The sequence below is a fragment of the Danio aesculapii genome, chromosome 17, assembly GCF_903798145.1.
Source record: "Danio aesculapii chromosome 17, fDanAes4.1, whole genome shotgun sequence".
Classification (NCBI taxonomy): Eukaryota; Metazoa; Chordata; class Actinopteri; order Cypriniformes; family Danionidae; genus Danio; species Danio aesculapii.
This window is the reverse complement of record NC_079451.1, coordinates 7,726,488-7,746,829: the sequence shown is the minus strand read 5'-3', so window position 1 is coordinate 7,746,829 and position 20,342 is coordinate 7,726,488. Positions and strand designations below refer to the sequence as shown.

General features: G+C 37.5%; 2 protein-coding genes across 2 annotated transcripts in view; both read right to left on the bottom strand.

The window, feature by feature from the left end:
• Positions 1 to 2,380: 2,380 nt before the first annotated feature.
• LOC130244834 (ovarian cancer G-protein coupled receptor 1) lies at positions 2,381 to 11,192 on the bottom strand. Its single transcript, XM_056477379.1, has 2 exons — positions 10,969 to 11,192; positions 2,381 to 3,833 (listed from the first exon to the last, which is right to left on the bottom strand). Exon 2 carries the CDS (start codon positions 3,745 to 3,747, stop codon positions 2,710 to 2,712), a length of 1,038 nt encoding a protein of 345 aa, XP_056333354.1. The 5' UTR covers positions 3,748 to 3,833; positions 10,969 to 11,192; the 3' UTR covers positions 2,381 to 2,709.
• Positions 11,193 to 13,310: 2,118 nt separating this feature from the next.
• Positions 13,311 to 20,342, bottom strand: part of ccdc88c (coiled-coil domain containing 88C) — a 106,546-nt gene continuing 99,514 nt past the window's right edge. Inside the window, exons 29-30 of the mRNA XM_056476491.1 lie at positions 18,929 to 19,176; positions 13,311 to 15,544 (exon numbers count right to left, since the gene is read on the bottom strand). Of these exons, the coding sequence (XP_056332466.1) occupies positions 14,642 to 15,544; positions 18,929 to 19,176 (1,151 nt within the window). The 3' untranslated portion in view covers positions 13,311 to 14,641. The remainder of the gene's footprint in view (positions 15,545 to 18,928; positions 19,177 to 20,342) is intronic.

The following is a 20,342-nucleotide window of genomic DNA, read 5'->3' as shown; positions in this document are numbered from 1 at the left end:
ATCTCTAAAGCTGTAGTTGCACTAGAATTCGAGCTTGCAAAATTCGGTTGTATGGTGCTGTGAAAAGAGGCGAATTAAAAAAAGATGATTAGACATTAAAAAAAACAAGTGATTGCTCCATATTTTACATTTCTGTCCAGAGAGGTCATGTTTTGATCTTCTATTGGTCTCAAGCAATCACATGATGCGATGTAGCAGATCAGAGTTCACCAAGTTTGAACTTTCCAACACAGCAACATGAGAAACTTTTCACACAAGCTTGCATTTCTGGTCTGCCACATTCACAAGCATATGAATAGAAGTCTATGGGGCGAAAAGTGCAGTGTGACCACGGCTTCACTCAGAATAAAACCTGCAATGGATCAAATTAGCCATGTAGTGCAAGTTACCATGGCAACAAAACCTGATCAAAACCAACACACCTTCTTGTGCTCAAACTCAGAGTTTGATCTCAAGCTCTTAGAGACACCTCTTCTATTCCGCTTATTCTGAATGCTGAGGTAAGCTGTATACTTTTGTGATTATTCTATATGAACATTACATTCTGTGAGGGTTTTAGGACGTGCGATTCATTTATCTATGACTAGGAATGATAAATGGCAGTAAACGGTCAAACTAATTGCTCTACAAACAAGTGCTTTTATGAAAATATATCAATAACGTAATTAGAAAATACCAGTTTGCAACATCAAGGAGCATAACAAGCTGTTTTTATAAGTTCAAATCAGTGGAAGTGAATAAGACCTGAAAACGCAATGGGAAAACTCAATCTCATGGCAATTTGTAACTGTTTGATTTAGTTCATATTAAAATTTATATTAATTTGTATGATTTCATTTGTAAAATTTGCTCATCCCCCAATGAGTAGGGTTAGGAGTGGGGTTTAGGTGTATGCCTCCTTTTAAAAATAGTGCATTTTCATTTGAATTCATATGACTTCTCTGACAATGTGTAAAATACATAAATGTTTTCTGTCAGGATGGATGTCTTGATGCAATTAGATTCCAACAGCTAACTCTTATGTGGCCACTCTCACGTGAAAGAAAAAGGTCAATATAGTTTCACTCTATGGGAATAACAAGCAAAAAGAAAGTGAGCCCTATTCAGAAAATAATTGTTTCCCATGGGGACGTTTCTAAAAGATAAATCTTCATAATCTCCTCAATTATTAGACACATGCCTTTGGTGAAGATAAATTTGCAGTGAACATCTAAGCTTGTAATCATATGAATCCAGAACTATGTGTCTCAGTTGATATTAATTGATTCATAAAATCGACTTTGATGTAGAGTTTAGCTCCATTTCTGATCGAAATTAAGCTAGGTCAACACTGGCATGATCATGACAATATGTGGAGGACACAACACATAAAAGGTGGCTTTTGAAAGCTAGTACACAAACACAAACTTTCTAGCACTTTGGTAATGTTCAAAGTGGTCCATTTCTAATGCACAAAAGGCATATTACCCCAAAAATGCAACCATATGGTCACAGTTTATTTCAGTATTGACTTTTGGGTTAATCTGCTTTAGAAACTGGCATGTGAATTCAGACTGCACTTAAATAAGCAATCAACATTTGTGTACAAAACATTAGGTATTTTGTCTAGAGATTTTTATGAGAGTGATGAAAGAAAAGTACTGACATTCTGGTTTCGGGTGGCTATAAAGTCACCAACTACCACCCTTACGTCCCCCTGAGAAACCATTATCATCTGAAAGTATTCGTCAGAATGCCATTATGGTGAGTAAATAATGACAGAATTGTAATTCGGTGACTTACTGAAGACTAAAGGCATTTCTGAAGACTAAAGGCAAGTCCAAGAATTACTACAACTGAAACCTTTGTGGTTTAAAAACACAATTGGCTGAAACAATTAACCATCACTTACAAATGTGGCTAAAGGAACTACTAAAATCAAACAGTTTAGCTCATCTTTTCTTGAAACCTCAAATGTCAAACAATAGTGATTTTCAAGGTAGCCGTCCCTGAGATACACCACACAACAGTACAATGTTAGCTAACCACAACTATGGAAAATTGCAGCAGTTTCAGAAAAAGAGGTCTGACACTATAGGCAAAATGAAACTTGTATAAAACTGTATGCTTATATGTCACTGAAGTGCCTGTAGGTACTGTATGATATCTGAAGCTGTATACCAATTCAGAGCCTGCAACCTTTGAAGGGCACAGTTGTAGTCTGGTTGTGATGATTAAATCACGATTTAACAAAATGTCCTAATAAATCTTTTTAGAATGTGGTCTTAAAATGTGTTCATCAACCATTGCAACTTAAGGTTATTTGCTTGTGCAGAATTTTTGCAGAATATTTTAACCACACTTTTTAAATGTAAGCATTGTATTTCAGTTTAGTCTGATATCTAACGAAACAAATGTTAAAAACACAAACATTTACAAAATTTGACTTTGTCTAACTAAGATGCAAATTTATAGATAGTTTATACTTTTAATATGTGCATTAATAGACCAGGTTGAGCATATTTAGACAGGTTTTGAACCCTGTTTTACTTTCAATGTAATATGATTTCAAAAATTACAGTAAATGTATTACTGCAAGTCGTGAGTATCAGTCGTCACAGTTGCTATGCTATGAGGCCTATACTTACTCCAAAGTGGATCTTAAAGGTCAAACCTGCAAAGGCCTCTGAATTGAGGCACAGCTATAAATGATTAATGCAACAACATTGTTCAAACTTCAGTTTTGATCTGCTGCAGGAGTGTCACCACTGATGTGCCTGTAACATTGTCGTTTGTGACTGCCAGCTCAGTGGAGTGTGTGTTGAACCTTCCATGACTTTTTGAGCAACAACAGAACACCCGAGTGCAAGCATCATGAGCCTTCTGCATGCCCTTTTGGGCACTTTCACTTATAAAACAGTAGAGTGCCGGATCTGCCACACAGTTAAAAGAAGTCAGTAACAAAGAGAAATGATAATAGTTAAAAATGCTCTCAATGAAGTTGCAGTCCCGTTCAAATATGGTACGCACCAGCAAAAAGATGTGGTACGGCGAGAAGCACACCAGGAAGATGACAATAGTACTGGTCACCAAATACTTGATGCGGATTTTCTGGGAGGTTTGCGTGCCTGCACTTTTACCCACTGCTCGAAGAACTCGGAAGTATGACACCGAGAGGATTCCCAAAGGAAACAGGAAGCCTATGTAAAAACGGTAGTAGTTTATTGGATACTCCCATGTCTTCATAGGATAGTGTTCAAAGCACACCGATTGGTTATGCTTGTCTCTGCTGAGCTCCTTATGCCGGAAGAACACCACTCCTACAGCAAGCTCTTTGAGCCAGACCACCGTACTGACCAGAGCTGCTGCTCGCACCGTTCGGAAAGCAGAGAATCGGAAGGGGTAGACCACCGCCAAGTATCGGTCAATGGAGATACAGCACAGAAAACCAATGCTGACGTAGATGTTCTCATAGAGCAGGAAGCCACACAGTTGACAGAGCCACTCGGAGCCACTCCAGTTGTCTCCCTGGAAGATATACTGGAGCCACAGGGGCAGGGAGGCCAGGTATAGCAGATCTGAAATGGTCAGGTTCAACAAGTAGACCCCCAGCTCATTGCGAGCTTTCAACTGAAGCCAGGCATGGTAGAGCGAGTAAGCATTGGCGGGAAGACCCACTAGCAGAACTAAGAGGTATGCAACAGAAAACAGGTACTGGTGAATGTCATGGTTTATAGTGCAGTTGATTTGCTCCTCAGACATGTTCATTTTTCCAACCACATGTTCAGAGTCTTACTCAACGAGTGTAGGACGCTTGCAATCAACAGAGGTCTCCAGATTACATTCCATGGACTCTGTTGGAGGCAAACAAAATGGATGTCAAATGATTAGTATCTTTAAACCATCACAACAGATCACAACTAGGGCAAAACTACTGTAAAAAGAGCTTTTCGAGATTCTGATGTGCATTTCTGATGGTGTGGGAAAATTGCAATGTTCATAATTAGCAGGAAAACCACAGAACATTGCAGTTTTACCACATCAACAGAAACGCACATCAGAATCTCAAAAAGCTGTTTTTACATGATAGTAGCAACTTTGAAGTATTGTATCAGTTGTGGTTAACTCAAGTTCAAGACATAGTGCCGTTATAAAAGATAAAGTAATATCTCATCATGTTTTTTTAAGCTTCCGTTGAAATGGTGATTAGCAGCAAGTGACTACACAGGTCATTATGATGAACTGGTCTACATCTAGTCTCATTTTGTTGACATTATTGCAGCTGTTTTTTTTTCCACCTTTCAAATTTTAAATGCATATCGAAAGAGCTTATTGGTTTTGACATTGAAATTCTGCAACCATGGTTTATAGCAGTGGTGCTCAACTTTGTTCCTGGAGATCTACCTTCCTGCAGATATCAACTCTTTTTCAATATGCGTTCTTCAGTGTTCTTGTGTCCTCGTGTAACGTCATCATTAACCGTCAACGTTTAGTTCCAAAACTCAAGACCGCAAAAACGGAGGACATATAAAAGTTCCCGGATGCGTTTTTTGTTATCGAGGACGCATCGATGTAGACTTGAGCACAAAACTCGCTCAAAGTCCTAGAAGCCATTGCGGCTAAATACAGGAGGTGTGAAAGTAAACATTAACATGAAAATCTTAATAGAGGCATAAACACATTAAGGGTATTTTATTTGCTAAAATTCGTATTAAAATCTGTTTTATTTGTATTGTGCAAAGTATATTTGTAATGTCTTTATGCATAGTATATATTGTGAAAACTTGGCAAGAACAAGACGAACACAAGTTCATTGTCAGTGTTCTTGGAATTGAGAAACCTTGGAATTGTCCTACCTTGACAAACACACCGGAGCCAATTAATTTAGATCTGAACAGCACTTGATAATTATAAGCAGGTGTGTTTGATTGCAACTAAAATCTGCAGAAAGGTAGATCTCCAGGAGCAGGGTTGGTCACCCCTGGTTTATAGCCATGAACCATGGTTGCAGAATTTAATGTCAAAAGACAGCATCTAGATTTTTGTTTCTGTCCATCACATTTAGGCTTCAAATTTCTAGATCATCTTGAACAAAACATAAAGGCTGATTTATACTTCTGCGTCAAGCGCTCACGTATGCTCCGGCGCAGCCTTCGCACAGTCGCAGACCCCTCTCCATGGCTGACGCCAACGTGCGCCTCTCAAAAAATGTAATTACACGTCGCAATGACGCGTAGCGCAAGCTCTGTGATTGGTCGGCTTAGTATCGGTGATGAGTGTGAGCTATGCTGAGAGCCATGAGCTCGATGGAGCGATTGTTTGCAAGTCTCGAGTCCCGTGAAGGAGCTCCATATGGAAACTTTTGTTTTGTGTTTGCCTTATGATTAAAGTTGTTGCACGTCTGCTGGTTTCCACCTAGCTTTGTGTACATTAAGGTAGCGTTCAGAAAACTCAAACACCCGGGAAGAAACCGTACACTGAGGAACATAAAATCTACTGCCAGCTAACGTTTCAGAAGTGTCATTGCAGAGCAACACAAACAGCATGCAGAAGTATAAATGCACAGCTACGCACAAAGCACTGTGGGTCATGCTAATCACTCAACGCAGAAATATAAATCAGCCTTAAGAATACACCTTTTTTAAGCCCACAAAGCATATGTCCTTCAATCCAAAAGCTAGTAAGAAAAATATTCTGGGGATCCAGGGTGATGCTAAGTTATGGATTGGTCTTTAAACCATTGTTGTTTGACTTAATTGCTTATAGAACTTTCTTTTTCTCTCAGTTCAAGAAGACAAACATTGTACTTCTGAATGCCTAGCAAATAGCAGCCTAGAAGGTGGCTGCAGAGTGATGAATGTTTTGTGTGTGGGCTGCGTCCTTCAGACTCTCAGATATTCTAAACATTCAGAAAGAGTTATTAATAAGTTAAATGCAGTGTGAAATTCTCTTGAAGGAATTCAACCGTTTACAATATCAGATGGGGATTGAACCACACAATGTACGTTGCACTTGCTGGCCAATGTTGGTATTTTTTTTCATTGTTTAAAGGCTATGAAATGCATTTAAACCCATCCAAAACATCTAATGTAGAAATCTCAATTCACATCATGGATTTCAGTAACATACATTGCCCTTGTCAAACTGACCATGACCTGTTTGACAGAATGTCTGCTTAATGAAAACATGTCAGACACATTAGGATTAAGACCTTGGCTGCGATGACCACTGTGGAAAATCACATATGTTATAAACCAATGAAACTGCGTGAACAAAATGTTTCATCACCAATCCATTAAATGCCTAAGAACGTCTTCCTGCATCTGAGTCATACGTGACACCTTCAATAACATTGCTAGTCAGACATAATGAACGTCGTTTGAGCAAGTGCAGCATGACTCAGAACAGTGTCGCAATAAGGGAAATCCAAATTGCTTCAGTTTAGTTCTTGGAGGTTACTTGAGGTGTTGTGTAATATATATGGAGTCAGCTTTACCACCAACCTTAAAGACTTGACATTTGTCAATCGCAGAGCTGCTCTTGACTCGCAGGCCTAGTGAATGCACTATTGCACTGTTTTCCTCTATAAAACTTTGATGAAATCATATATATGAAAATAATAAAAAATAAAAAACAGACAACAAGAGGAGGAGGTGTAGTGTGTTACAATGATTTTACATTGGATTATAGGTGTATTTTTTTTCGACAATACCTTTGCATGAAGTCATTATATTAACATGACAACCATGTACCTAAAAATGTACAGGTTTCGCATACAAGACAATCTTGCTAAAGTGATCAAAGAAAACAAAAAATGCTGTGTTATGTATGCCATAGTTGGCAATGAGACAAATTAGGTATTTCATTCATTCATTTTATTTTCGGCTTAGTCCCTTTTAATCTGGGGTCGCCATACCGGAATGAACCCCCAACTTATCCAGCATATGTTTTACGCAGCAGATGCCTTTCTAGCTGCAACCCATCACTGGGAAACACCCATACACTTCCATTCACACACATACACTACAGACAATGTATCCTACCCACTTCACCTGTAGCGCATGTCTTAGTTTGGACTTGTGGGCAAATTAGGTATTTCACTTTTCTTATTAGCCCATCCTTATATTTTAGTTTTTCTTTTTTTAGGTGCTTCATGCATCTTGTATGTGCATTTTTGTTTCTTTTCTTGCTTCCTTTCTTTGTGGCTAAGCTTTTCCCCTGTAGGATTTGAGGGAAGGGAGCAAAAAAAAGAATGCAAGGATGGAGGAATCGAAGAAGAACTTCTTGAAAAACTCTTGAGCACTTGAGTGTCGCTTAAAGGGATCATCATGAGCTGCATTCAAGTAATCTGTTGTTGAAGTTTTATATATTTATCCCTTTAACTGGCATTAGCCCCTTTCACAGTGATACCGGTAAATATCTGGAAAATTTCCGGAACGACTTTGCCAGCAAATTCAAAAAAGCGCTTCTGACATCTTTAACCATGAGCTATAAATGGCTGCACTTGTATTTGTAAACATTTGACTACATTACAAACTGTGGATGGATAATTATTGTGAACACCTTTGATAAAAACATAGAGGAAAACTTTCGCATGTCAAGATATTCATAATATGTGTGTGCTGGCGCTCACCGGCTGCTTCACGTGCACACATGTCAAGCAACTGAAGCAACTGAAGCGACTGAAACGAATTCACTGGTATTTTCAAAAAGGGCCTGTTCACACAAACAGACCTTTCTGGAAAATTCCGGTAATTTTCTGAAAAGTTCTGTATGTGTGAAAGGGGCTATTGTAACCATTAGGCATGGGACGATAACCGGTTTCAAGGTTTACCGTAGTTTGGAAAAGTCAAGGTTTTAAAACCGCAAAAAATAAATAAATGTTATATCCTTCCTGTGGTATATTTAAAGGTTTTTTAAAGTGTTTTTGAAACTAATGAAGCTAGCAGAAGTCAAGGATTTATTTTAATTCTTTAGCCTGACATGTTTACTAGTCCAAAGTATTATAAATGTTTCCTAAAATGTAATATATTGTGTTCAATGGGGAAAAAGGTTGTTGTTGACATTTAAGACATTTAAAAAGAAGTTATTTTAGAGCAGTAATCACACTAATAGCTTGAAACCGTGATAATTTTATCCAAGATTATCATACCATCAGAAAGTTATACCGGCTCATGCTTAGTAACCATTTAGTGGACCTTTTGGGCATATAGGTTATCATTAAAATAGCTTGTGATAGTGTCAGGAACACATTTAACCAAATAAATTGGTCAAAATTGGTTTCTTAGTGTGGCACTCAAAGGGTTTAAATGTGTATTAATAAAGCAAGCTGCGTTCTTGATATATGTAATGTATAGAATAATTTATCGGGGCTTGAGTTTGGAAATAATTGGAACTATGGAAAAACCTGTGTTTCCTCACTCATAACCCCTCTAAGAAGCTTCCTTACTAAATTCTTGCCTCCTTACGGTCCAATTAGAGAACTGAAATGGCCTTCAAGGTGGCTAATTCTGATCGGTTTCTGGGTAGCAGATGAAAAAGCCTCTATACAGTACTTAAACATCTACCGAATGTAACACACATGCACATGATATCACCATTTTTACATTTATATTTTTATAGTTAAACAATGATTAATGTTACTTCTTTTAAAAAAAATACAGTTGCATTTTAAATCAAAACGTTTTTAGTTGAAAGAGAATTTGTGTAAACCAAATTCAACTGAAATACATCTACCAGCTTTAAAAACATCCCATTTAATCAGAATTAAAAGTCAACTATCATTTTAATTAATGCTTTTTTTTTTTCATGTTGATAAAAAAATGCATAAAGATGACCAAACAACAAATTATTTACTAAAAATTTGCACAGGGGTTTCAGGACTAGCATTCTGAAGGAAGTTGCTAAGTTACATTTTAACTGCACAGATGTGGTTTTACATTTCATTTCACATACCTACTTCAAAACATTTATGACAGTAGATTTTTTGTACTGTACTTGACCTCCAAAATCCGAAACTGGCATCCATTTTCATACGAATTTCATACATCAAACAATGAATTTTACAACAAAAATACATACAAACTTATTGGCATCCACAAAAAAATTATTTTACAAAGCACAAAAAAGCTACTCAAATTTATCTGTAAACCATACAATGCATTAACAATTATTATTAGTACATTTACATTTAATGTATACAAGATGCATTACACAAAGTTTACACTAATGCATTTTAATTACGAAACTAAAACTTGGCATAATTAAGCTTGAAATTTGCTTAATTGTTTGTCAAATAAACCCAATAACCCTGTTTCTACTCAAACAGCAAATGTGTGAAACGTTTGCTGCCTTCAACATGTTTCTATGCTAATACGCTGACACGCTCAATTTAGACATGAAATGTTTAACCTGTTAAAGCCATTCAGTCCCAACGGTAGCATTTGTGACCAAAGTGTATGGTATTGAAGGTAATATAGAAAACTGAATGACTATATGTTTGGTACATGTAATATTTAAGTCTATAATGAATGTGTTATTTAATTTTTTGCCACATCACTGCACCATTTTGAGTAGAACGTGTAAACCCAAGTTCCACTGAAGTACATCTAACAGCTTTCAAAGCAACCCATTTCATCAGAATTCAAAGTCAACCATCATTTTAATTAATGCAATTTTTTTTCATATTGATTAAAAATGCATGAAGATGGCCAAACACCAAATAATTGCAAAATTTGTATCATTCATTTTGCACAGGGGATTTCAGGGCATTCACAGGAAAAAGTTGGAACGTTAAATTCCAACCACACAAATATGGTTTTACATATTCAAATACCTACTTCAAAGAATTTATAGATTTCTTTGTACTTGACTTCCAAATTCTTAAAATGGCATGCAGTATGTTTGTAATGTACATACACAACAAATTAATCTTACACAAAAAAACTACTTAAATATAACCCAATATCTGCAAACCCTACCATGTATTATAACCTATTATTTTATATTTAATGTTTGCAGGATAACTAATGCACTAAGTTTACACTAATGCATTTTATCTACGAAAGTAAAAAGATTAGCATGATTTAAGCTTGAAAATTGCTTAATTGTCTGTTAAACAAACCCAATAACCCTGTTCCAACACAAACAGCAAATGTGTGAAAACGTGTGCTTCAACATGTTTCTATGCTGATATGCTGACACGCTCACTTTAGACATGAAATGTTTAACCTAAAGCCATGCGCTCCCAATGGTAGAGTTTGCGACAAAGTGTGCTATTAAACGTTATATAGAAAAGCTGAACGACTATATATTAGGTACATGTAATATTTATGTCTATAATAAATATGTTGTTGTATTTTGCGCCACATCACTGCACCATTTTGAGTGGAACGGATCGATAAACATGTCAAAACAGAACATTCGCATAACTGTATACACAAATGCGCTCTTGATGATGTCACAGTATCTTTCCATTCTAGAATGTCATTTTATATATCTGACACCAGTTTCATATTTCTGAATAACAGGAATAGAGCACGTATTTCTCTAACTTTAAAGAAACAGTTACAGTCATTCGTAATAAAGCTTCATAAACGTGTCTGAATAATTTCACAGTTGGCTGCAGATTGTCATAAGTACGTGCTTCAGAAATGATCAGTCTGATATGCTGCACTGTTAATATCAATGCGCGTTACGAACAACTGTTGGAAAGCTATGAAATACTGAGCACTTTTCCCATTTATTTTGTCCACTATACGAATAGCTGGCATGGTACCCATATTCAGGCGCAAATATATGACAGTAGTCCGTGTAGTAACTGTTTTAGAATTAATAAGCTCCTGATGATCAAATGAAAATGACTTGTTTGTATATTTTAGTTTTTTTTATTTTGTAAAAGGCATACTTCTGAGTTACTGAGATGTTACTATGTTATTTTGTCGTACAGTATAAGAGTATAGCATCTGTTGCATAATGAAAGTGCATTACCTTCAGATTGCTGGTTTAAATCCCACGCGATTCGATCAAAGCATGTCTGAAGTAAAGCTCGCCTCCTCAGCAGCTCCACTGATCTGTCTGCTGCTTTTCATTTACTTCATTACAATAAAACATCGCAATTGTCGTGTCGGGGAAAACATCTGAACTTCTATTGCGTCATTAAATTTACGCGACGATGCCCGCATATTACTCAAAGTGAAACATTCATCTCAAGTGTTCCCTTTACAAACAGGATGTGTCTCATATGCTATAGTAAAGCTGCCCTGCACAGACTGCATGTTTGGGCATTACTGATGCGCTCCGTGTCTGCTGAACCGAGTCTGTGAAATCACATGGAACGGGTCTGTAATGTCAAACGTGCTGTCGGTGACTCCTCGTACCTGTTTTGGAAATTAGAGTAAGTATATTTAAGTCATTGAGGATTTCCTCAGTGGATTTGTTCATTCTGCTTGGCGGAAAGCTAAGCACAAATCACGAGAGTTAAAAACACTTGTAGCCTATTTTCATCGGTGTCCGACTGAATTTAATGAATGTTTGACATTGTATTAGATTTGTTTAATAAACCATTATTTAACATGAAATTAAATGGAAAATATTTCAGTTTTTAAAAACAGTAATTAAAAATGTCTACATTGTGTTTAATTAGCTGATTTTAATGACTTTATATATTTTGCAGTTCCTGCATTATAAAATCTTAGAAAATTAAATGTATTATCTAACATGCAATAAAAATTGTAACAACCACCATTAGGGGTGAGCAGGGCACAAAGCAGCGTATCCAAGTTTTAGGCCTTAAACAGTCTTAAATTCACTGAAATATTGTCATGTAGGTCTTAAATCATTTTAAACAGGTCTTAATTTTCCTCTGTCCAAGTAAAACTACCCAATCGGGCAGACATCTATCCAATCACCAACAATCTATCTTAATAAAATCAGGGAAAGAAAATTAAAAACAATTACACAGTTTCCTCATGATAACAACACAGCAATATATGCCTTTACATTATCTTCCATTCATACAAAAAATATTTACAGAAGGGTGAGTAAGAAATGTATTAGGTTGAATAGAAGTTATACTCAATCAATTTGGATCAAAAGCCAATAAATATATATATTAATAAATATACTTTTAACAATGTTAAACTTGTCATTTAAAAAAAGTAAGTAATATTATGTTGAAAATAGTGTATACAACTAGAGTTTCCCTGTTTTGACACATTAAAGTATGTCGCTAAGAAATAATTAAGTTAGATTTTTTTGTGGCAAGCCAAAAAAAATTGTAAATAAATAAATCCATTGGCCCAACCGGGCCATTAGAAATAATCAATAGTATTTAGCCTTGTTTAAATCTAAAATTTTATTCATAATGGTCTTAAAAGGGTCTTGGGTGAAAAAAAGTCTTAAATTTGACTTGTTGAAACCTGCAGAAACCATAAAAGGGGTAGTTCACCCAAAAATAATAATTCACTTTGTACACTTGTTCAAGTGTTTCTTCTGTTGAACACAAATGATGATTAATTTGAAGAACGTTGGACAGCAGCAGCCATTATTGGTTTTCAACATTCTTCAGAATATCTTCCTTTGTACTCAACAAAAGAAATTCATACACATTTAGAAGTACTTCAGTGTGAGTAAATTGATTTTTCTTTCTTGGATCCCTCTAAAACTTGACTGTGTCCATGAGGTTTAGAAGTTTTTTTTTTCTCTATTTAATTTAATAGTTGGCATCTGCTGTGTAAAACATATGCTGGATGAGTTGGCGGTTCATTCCACTGTGGCGACCCCAGATGAATAAAGGGACTAAGCTGAAGGAAAATGAATGATAGTCTACTATGAATGTTTTGGTTTCATAATTAAAGTTAGTAGATTTTTTTTTTATTATATACCCCAATAGAATACAGTGACACTTTTTTTAATGATTAAATAATTTTGTAATTGCTAGACAGCATAGTTGAAATCAACATTGGAAAAGAGGTGAAGAAACACATTCAGAAAAAATGACATGTCTTAGTCATTGTTATAATGTGCTTGCTATTATTAGAGCGGTGTTAAAACATTTCCCCGTCTGCACAACTGATGAAACTAAAACCTGTCGGCATCTTCTCTGTTAAACAAGATTAAAGATTACAATAATATATGCAGATTTGTCTATTTTAAATAAAACATATAGCTAGAAAAGTACTTTTATTGTGGTTTAAAATCTTTTTCAAGGTTATGAAAGCACATGTTAGCTCACCCCTAAACAAGCAATAATTTTCTCAATGTATACTTTGCGTTCAAGTTAAGCATTTTGTAAAATATAAGAATGAACCAGCAGTTGTCCTCAAACAATCAAACGCAACTTCAGAAATCATTTATTTATACATTTAAAAAGCTTTATTACAAAGAATTCAGGTTTTGGACATCAGCTTTCTCTAAACAGGCATCTATCATTCACAAACTTTAGGAAGTGTAAAAGTTCGTTAAGATATCTACTCGACACATTATATCTTACAGGTAATGATCTATGTTCATGTGCAATAGTGTATATAAAAATCAGTTGTATATCTAAAATCAGCTAAGCAGTAGTTGTGCACGTTCCAAAAGGAGACACTCTTTATATTTACACACCCAGTGTGAACGCTCGATCTAAATATATTATTCTATATAAAGATCTGCCATCTCCTTTGGTGATCAGACCATGAGTAGTTGAATTGAGATGGCAGAAAAGCACCACTGCCAGAAAACAAAGGACATACAGAATTAGGGACATGATCGGGGGTGGGGGGGGTGGGGGGAAGAGATTGAAAACTACTACTCCATTACTCAAAAACAAAACATTAGGCTTACACATATATATATGCACACATTAAAACAACCACACAAACAAGTGTTATTTAATTGCCTCAAAGACGTTAATAAATAAACCAATAGCAGAACATCAGGTCATTAGAACAGCTGTGCAGTGTTATAAAATGAATGTGTCAGGAAAAAACAAACAAATGGAGCTTCAATTTAGTACAACCCAAAATGCAGAAGTGAAACTGGGCAATGTGTCCAGATTCCACCTGAAAACCCATTCACGAGACATTCTTCCAGCTTATAATCACAAGGTAGGTGCTTCTTATCCTTATGCCCAACCCTCTTCTCTTTCTGGCTACGCAGCCTTATTGCGTGCTTCTGAACAGAGCCCGAGCCAAACCCATGTCCTACAACAAACACATGGTCACCCACAAGAAGCAGAAACGAGCAGATTGTTTGGTATGTCAGCAGGGAGCGAGTGAGAGAGAGTCCGCTTCCCGTAATGGGTCCCTGTGAGGCTGTCTTGGTGATGGACCTGCAACTGTCCTGTGCCTCCTAAAGATGGATGCAGTCTGTACTCAGTAATTACGCTGGGAGTGGCTCCTCACACACAGCCCAACGTTTGTTTTCCACATTCAGAATAGAACGTGGACTGGCCTGCCATGGAGCTGCAGAGAGCGGTGGAAATCAATGGCATTCGATTGGATACGAAGGGAGAAAATACATTCAAGTGCCCCGTACATTCATTTACAGGTGTGCAACCTGGTGCCTTTGAAGCACCTGGAGAAAGAAAGGACATGACTTGTCTTCCAGATTTACTGGACCTCCCTGTTTACAGTGCAGTTTCATACATCTAACGTGATTCTAAGCCAGGTCCGAGGTTTTACACACAGCCATATTCATACCAAACAGTCTGAGGGTCATTGTTGGGGTCTGGAGATGCAGGTTTGCTGGTGGGCTGCTCCTTGGAGGCATAGCTTAAGTTTGTCGTGTCTGCTTTCTTCAGAAGAGAAGACTCTGCCTCTCTTTGTTCTTGTGGTTCCTCCTCCAAATCGTTCAGCCTCAAAGCTGGTATAGCTCGCACTGGAGTCACCAAGGCCACTTCACCACGGTGGGGAGCTCCTCGGGGTTGGACAGACCCAGAACGAGCTGCTCCTGCTCGGCTACTACCACTCCCAACATACTCCCGTTCAGCTTGTAGAGACGTGGAGGAAGAGTGAAGTGGAGGAGGACTGACTAAGGACAACTCATCTCTTGGTTGAGCAAGAGACAAACGACGGGGGTCCACAGAAATGTGTCCTGGATCTCCAGGCAATGGCGAGGATCCTGCCATTCTAGCAGACATTGGTCTTTCTCTAGCAACTGCACCATGTCTCCTCATCACCACATCGTTTTGGTTGGGAGAAGCTGCCTCTGTGCGGTAGCTGTCAGGCCCGTTGGAGCGGAGCAGGTCTGCGGAGGCCAGACTGAATGTGCGGCTCAGGCTGGCACTGCCACCCACACTTCCGCGAGGACTGGACTGCTGCAGCGCTGAGGGTCGCAGTCCCGCTCCTCTGTTGGGAAGGGTTTGGGAATGTGAAGGTGGTGTGGAGGTGTCTGTGAGGCGAACGCTTGGTTTGACGCTGTGTCCTGGTTTGGGGGTTCGAGCGTCTAGTTCTGGTGGTGTGGTCTTGACGGTTGGCGTAACATAATTGGTGGGGGTTTTAGCACCATCTCGCAGAGGGACGGGTCGAGTAGATCTAGTGAAATAATCAGTCATCAGATCTTCTCGACTGCCGGTCTGCACCTAAGAGAAAGACATTTGAACTCATTACAATTTTGTATTTCATTTTGCACAAAAGACAGTAATAATACATAATAAAAGACTTTAATTGTTACTGTTATAGACCAAGGGCTTAAGGACTTAAATCAATTGTTAATTGAATATATCTTAGACACTACCCCTTTGAAAATATTTTAATTTGGTTATTTTGAACCATTTCTAAGTGAATATACACCGTTGAATTTTACAAAAACAATCATTAACATATGATACCTAACCAGGGCTCTGGAGTGTAACCAATTTCAATTTCAACTAAAAGATCGCACCGGTGCGACCAGCCATTCAAGGGCAAAAAATAAATACATTTTTAAAAAGTCTCCAACTGTGGTTCAATTGACACTTACTGGTAATTCTAATTTGGGTTAGTATTTTATTTTTTTTTATTGAATTTTTCAAAATTTGTTGTATACACAGTACTGAGTAGGACATGAACAGTATACAGTATTTTATGGAAAAAAAGAGAGTAAAAAAGAAAAATACATAAATAAAAACTTATAAGATAAATAAATAAGTTAAAAAAATAATTATTGTTGTCATAGTTATTATTATTATTCTTTTTATTTGTAGATTTGTTTACAGCTTATCTATAAAATGCTAATGCAGTACCTGCAAGAGTATCATTAAACATCGTTTTACCAAACTTTGTCAGATATTTTTGGTTGCATATATTAAAAAAAAATGTAAAGTAGGTTAAACTAGTGCTTTTTACATAGTTCAAAATGTTACATTTAAGGTCGTAAGCTGAAAATAACGATGAAAAAAATGTAAGCTTTATTTTTCTATCATTTTAAAAATGTGTAGATCTGGCCTTTCAGCAAGAAGTTAGGGATCTTTGGCTAAAAAATGTGGTGACCACTGGGGTAAACCGTGAATTTGTCTAAAACAACCCTGGTTTAAAAAATCAGAGGTAGTGAAGGGTGACAGAAAGTCTCCTTTTTGTAGAATTGTGCTATAAATAAAATTCTTTATGTTGACCAGATTGTTTGTTAATCATTTACAAGTCAATATTGCCTATATGGATTTTTTTTTAAGTGAACTTGTAAAACTGCAATGTTAAATGTGATGCGGTCGAAAATTTGGGTGCACCTAACTTTTGTTCTGATGCACCTTAGAAAAAATTTTGAGCGCACTAGTGCAACAAGTTAGTCTAGAGCCCTGCTAACATCTTCAGGATAAGAAAAAAAAAAAAAATCACATTTACATTTAAAAGAGGTGGTCAAAATTATCTAAAAAGTCAAGTAGGGCTTATATGTTGCATGGCTTCCATCATTTATCCTGTTAATTGCTATTTTATTTTGTTTCCTTCCAAAACTTTTCTTTACATATGTATTCATTGTTGCATTATGCCCGTTATTTTCTAGGCTATTTTCATTTCTTTTGGTGTCTTAAGTAAAACAAACCTTGTGTGCTATCTATAATCTCTCGCTATATAGGAGTGTTTCTCAACCACGTTCATGGAGGCCCACCAGCTCTGCACATTTTCCATGCCTCCATATCCAAACACACCTGATTCAGATCATCAGCTCATTAGCAGAGACTGAAGGACCTGCAATGGGTGTAACAGACAAAGGAGACATCCAAAACATGCAGTGTTAGTGGTCCTCCAGGAACGTGGTTGAGAAACACTGCTATATAGGATCCAAACAGAAAGTGTTAAATGCTTTTTTTCCAGAGAAACCTGTTATGGGTCAACTCTATGCTGGAAATGTAATAAAATATTTTAAATTCCGAATTGTGAACACCAGTAATGCCACAATATACAGTTCTCCCTTCACACTAGGGCTAGGTGATATGGGCAAAAAAAAATCATATCTCTGTATTTTTAGGAATGACGGTATATGATATATATCCAGTATTTTCCCATTAATGGTAACTTGAGAGTTAAAGCCTTTATCAAAGCTTTATTAAACAGTTTTTTAACAAAATTCAAACACAGGGGTTTCCCTCCCTGTTACTATCATCATTATCATTCTTATATTAGTATTTGTTGAAAGAGTAGCAAACAGCGAGATATTAAAATAGAAAAAGAAATGTTTGGTAAACAAATGCATGTTTATTTCACTTTTTTTTAAGCTTTAATAATCATTTAAACCAACCGTTTGTACACTAAGTAGGCGCACACACAAATCAAATCACGTCTTCCAGTTAATGGGCTAAAACAAATAAATCAATTATACAGAATAAATAAATAAATACAATGATTAGAATACTATCGGAAATGAATTCAATATGCAATAACAGACCAGAACGCAAAGCTAAATGTGTTATAACATAAGAGACCGTCGTGTAATAAATACTGAACTTATATCAGTGAATATGAGGTGGTTTCACTTTCGAAATGCGGTATAGATTCGTCCCATCTTGGTGTTTTTAATTCTTTTGAACACATTCAGCTGCTGCTTGTCAATTTGACAAGGCTTCTATGTTCGTTCTTGCTGTCAATTGCGGAAGAAATGATCGACAAAAGGTTTCTGATAAACCGCTGTGTCAGCTGCAGGCACTGTGTGATGCGCGTGCACACGAGGGGGAGTCCGGCAACACCGGCACTCCATGTTCCTCCATGTCGCGTCAGTGATGGGTCGTTCTTGAACAATTGGTTCATTTTGAACAAATCTTTTGTATGACTCATGGAGTGAATCATTCATTTGCGCATGCGCACATTTGTGCAAGTGGAGCTCGCATGCTACCTTGGAGTGGTCTGTTTTTATGCAGAATGCGCATGTGTGGCCTCAAACCATATCCATATGAAAGATATTGATAATCCTGCATCGTGTTGGGGAGTCGTATCGATATATCCCCAGAACTCGATATACCGGTCAACTAAAGATATATATGATTTCCAGCTTTATGACTGTGAGAATCCTGTGCATGCATCATGATTTGCTCCTTGTCTTAGAACAGAATCCACACTAGGGTCCATTATGACAACACAGGCAGACAACATGATATGTGGTAACTTCAGTATGGCCATCCATCACTGTCAATATCTCCATTACAAACAGCTCACACAGCACTTCAAGACATTATCGTCATAATCTCCAATTAACAAAAACAATCCATAATCCAGGGCCAAACTGATCAAATATCAGATATCATTATATAGAATCATAAAAAATCCCTCAAGTGATTATCAGTTAAACGTAAAAGATTCCACTCACACTGCATAAATACACACTTAAATACACACGAAAGAGGCGTAAAAAAAGAAGTGAGAAACCATACATCCTTCCAGGTATGATTCATTTTAAACTCCACTGCGAATGAATGCCTATTCAAAGGTCAAACCAGCAGGGGGGAAAAAAGTTATCTGAGAAGTGTTAAGATGTAGTAAGTGTGAAAAGGACTTACAGTGGGTGGTGAGAGGGCATTACTCTCCTGCAGGAACTCCTCCAGAGTGACCATCTCACTGCCCGGAGAGGACGGCCGGCGGGACGCAGGCCTCTGGGAGGAGCGTGAAGCAGACGGGGAATCACAGGGAAGAGTGGAGCTACGAGGAAGAAGAGACGACTGACTGAGACGAGAGCCTTCGTGAGCCAGTCCAACCACATCATCACTGGACAGACTGGCAGATCGGGCCTGCAGACAGTCCAGAGAACCTGGAGGAAGACAGGAGGATAAACTGTGAGCTGTACAGTGAGAGATGTCATGAAAATGGGGACATTCAACGTTTGCTGATGTGGCTTGTATGGGTGAAACGGTGGCTATATGGTTAGCACTGTCACCTCACAGAAAGAAAGTCGTTGATTCGAGTTCCAGCTGGGCCAGTCTATGTGGAGTTTGCATGTTCTCCCCATGTCTGTGTGGATTTTCTCCGGGTGTTCCAGTTTCCCCCACAGTCCAAAGACGTGCGCTATAGGTGAATTGGATACACTAAATTGGCCGTAGTGTATGAGTGTGAATAAGAGTTTATGGGTGTTTTCCAGTACTGAGTTGCAGCTGGAAGGGCATCCGCTGTGCAAAACATGCTGGTTAAGTTGGCGGTTCATTCCGCTGTGGCAACCCCAGAAAAATAAAGGGACTAAGCTGAAGGAAAATGAATGAATGAATGATGTGGGTTGTCAAATCTAATATCAAGGATATATCAAATGTATGGGTGTGTCCCAAATTGGATACTTATGCACTATTCTACGCCATTTTCTATTATAAATAGAGTACGTAGTGGATTCACACTAAAATATTAGTTCTTTTTATTAGTATTGCTAATATAAGTGCACTTATTCGACCATTAAAACTAAGTGTGGATTGTTGGACACTCAACGGCTACAGCTTTGCTCACGTATCGGAAGGAGTGGAGCTATCAGCACTGGATTACTTCATTTATTTTGGATTGTGAATGCAAAAAATCTCCTACTTGAGTGATTATAGCGCCTCCCGATGGTGAATGCAGTTGTACACAAAGAGTTAGTGTTCCAATTGGGATGACTCTACATACATATACTATGCTGCCGAGTGTGTATGTGCATAAGTACAAAGTGTGCCATTTGGGATGCAGTGTATGGGTTTTGATGTGGTAACAATTGGCGTCCACTCTACACTCTATGACCATCTTTGACCTACAAAAACAGGAGCATTCCGAAGACCCCTTATCGGTTTGGAAATGCTGGGGTTTCATTTCGGTGTAGATGAACCACAACGCAGCATTTTACGAATGAAATTGAGGAACAGTAATCCACAATCGCGCTCTGTCTTACCATCATTCCCTATATTCGCCAAGCAACTCTCATTTGACCATTATGGCAAAATATTGCATAGTTTACTCTGA

What these genes read in the sequence shown, in the direction of transcription:
- LOC130244834 (XM_056477379.1), bottom strand. Translation starts at nt 3,747, where the DNA reads ATGAACATGTCTGAGGAGCAAATCAACTGCACTATAAACCATGACATT.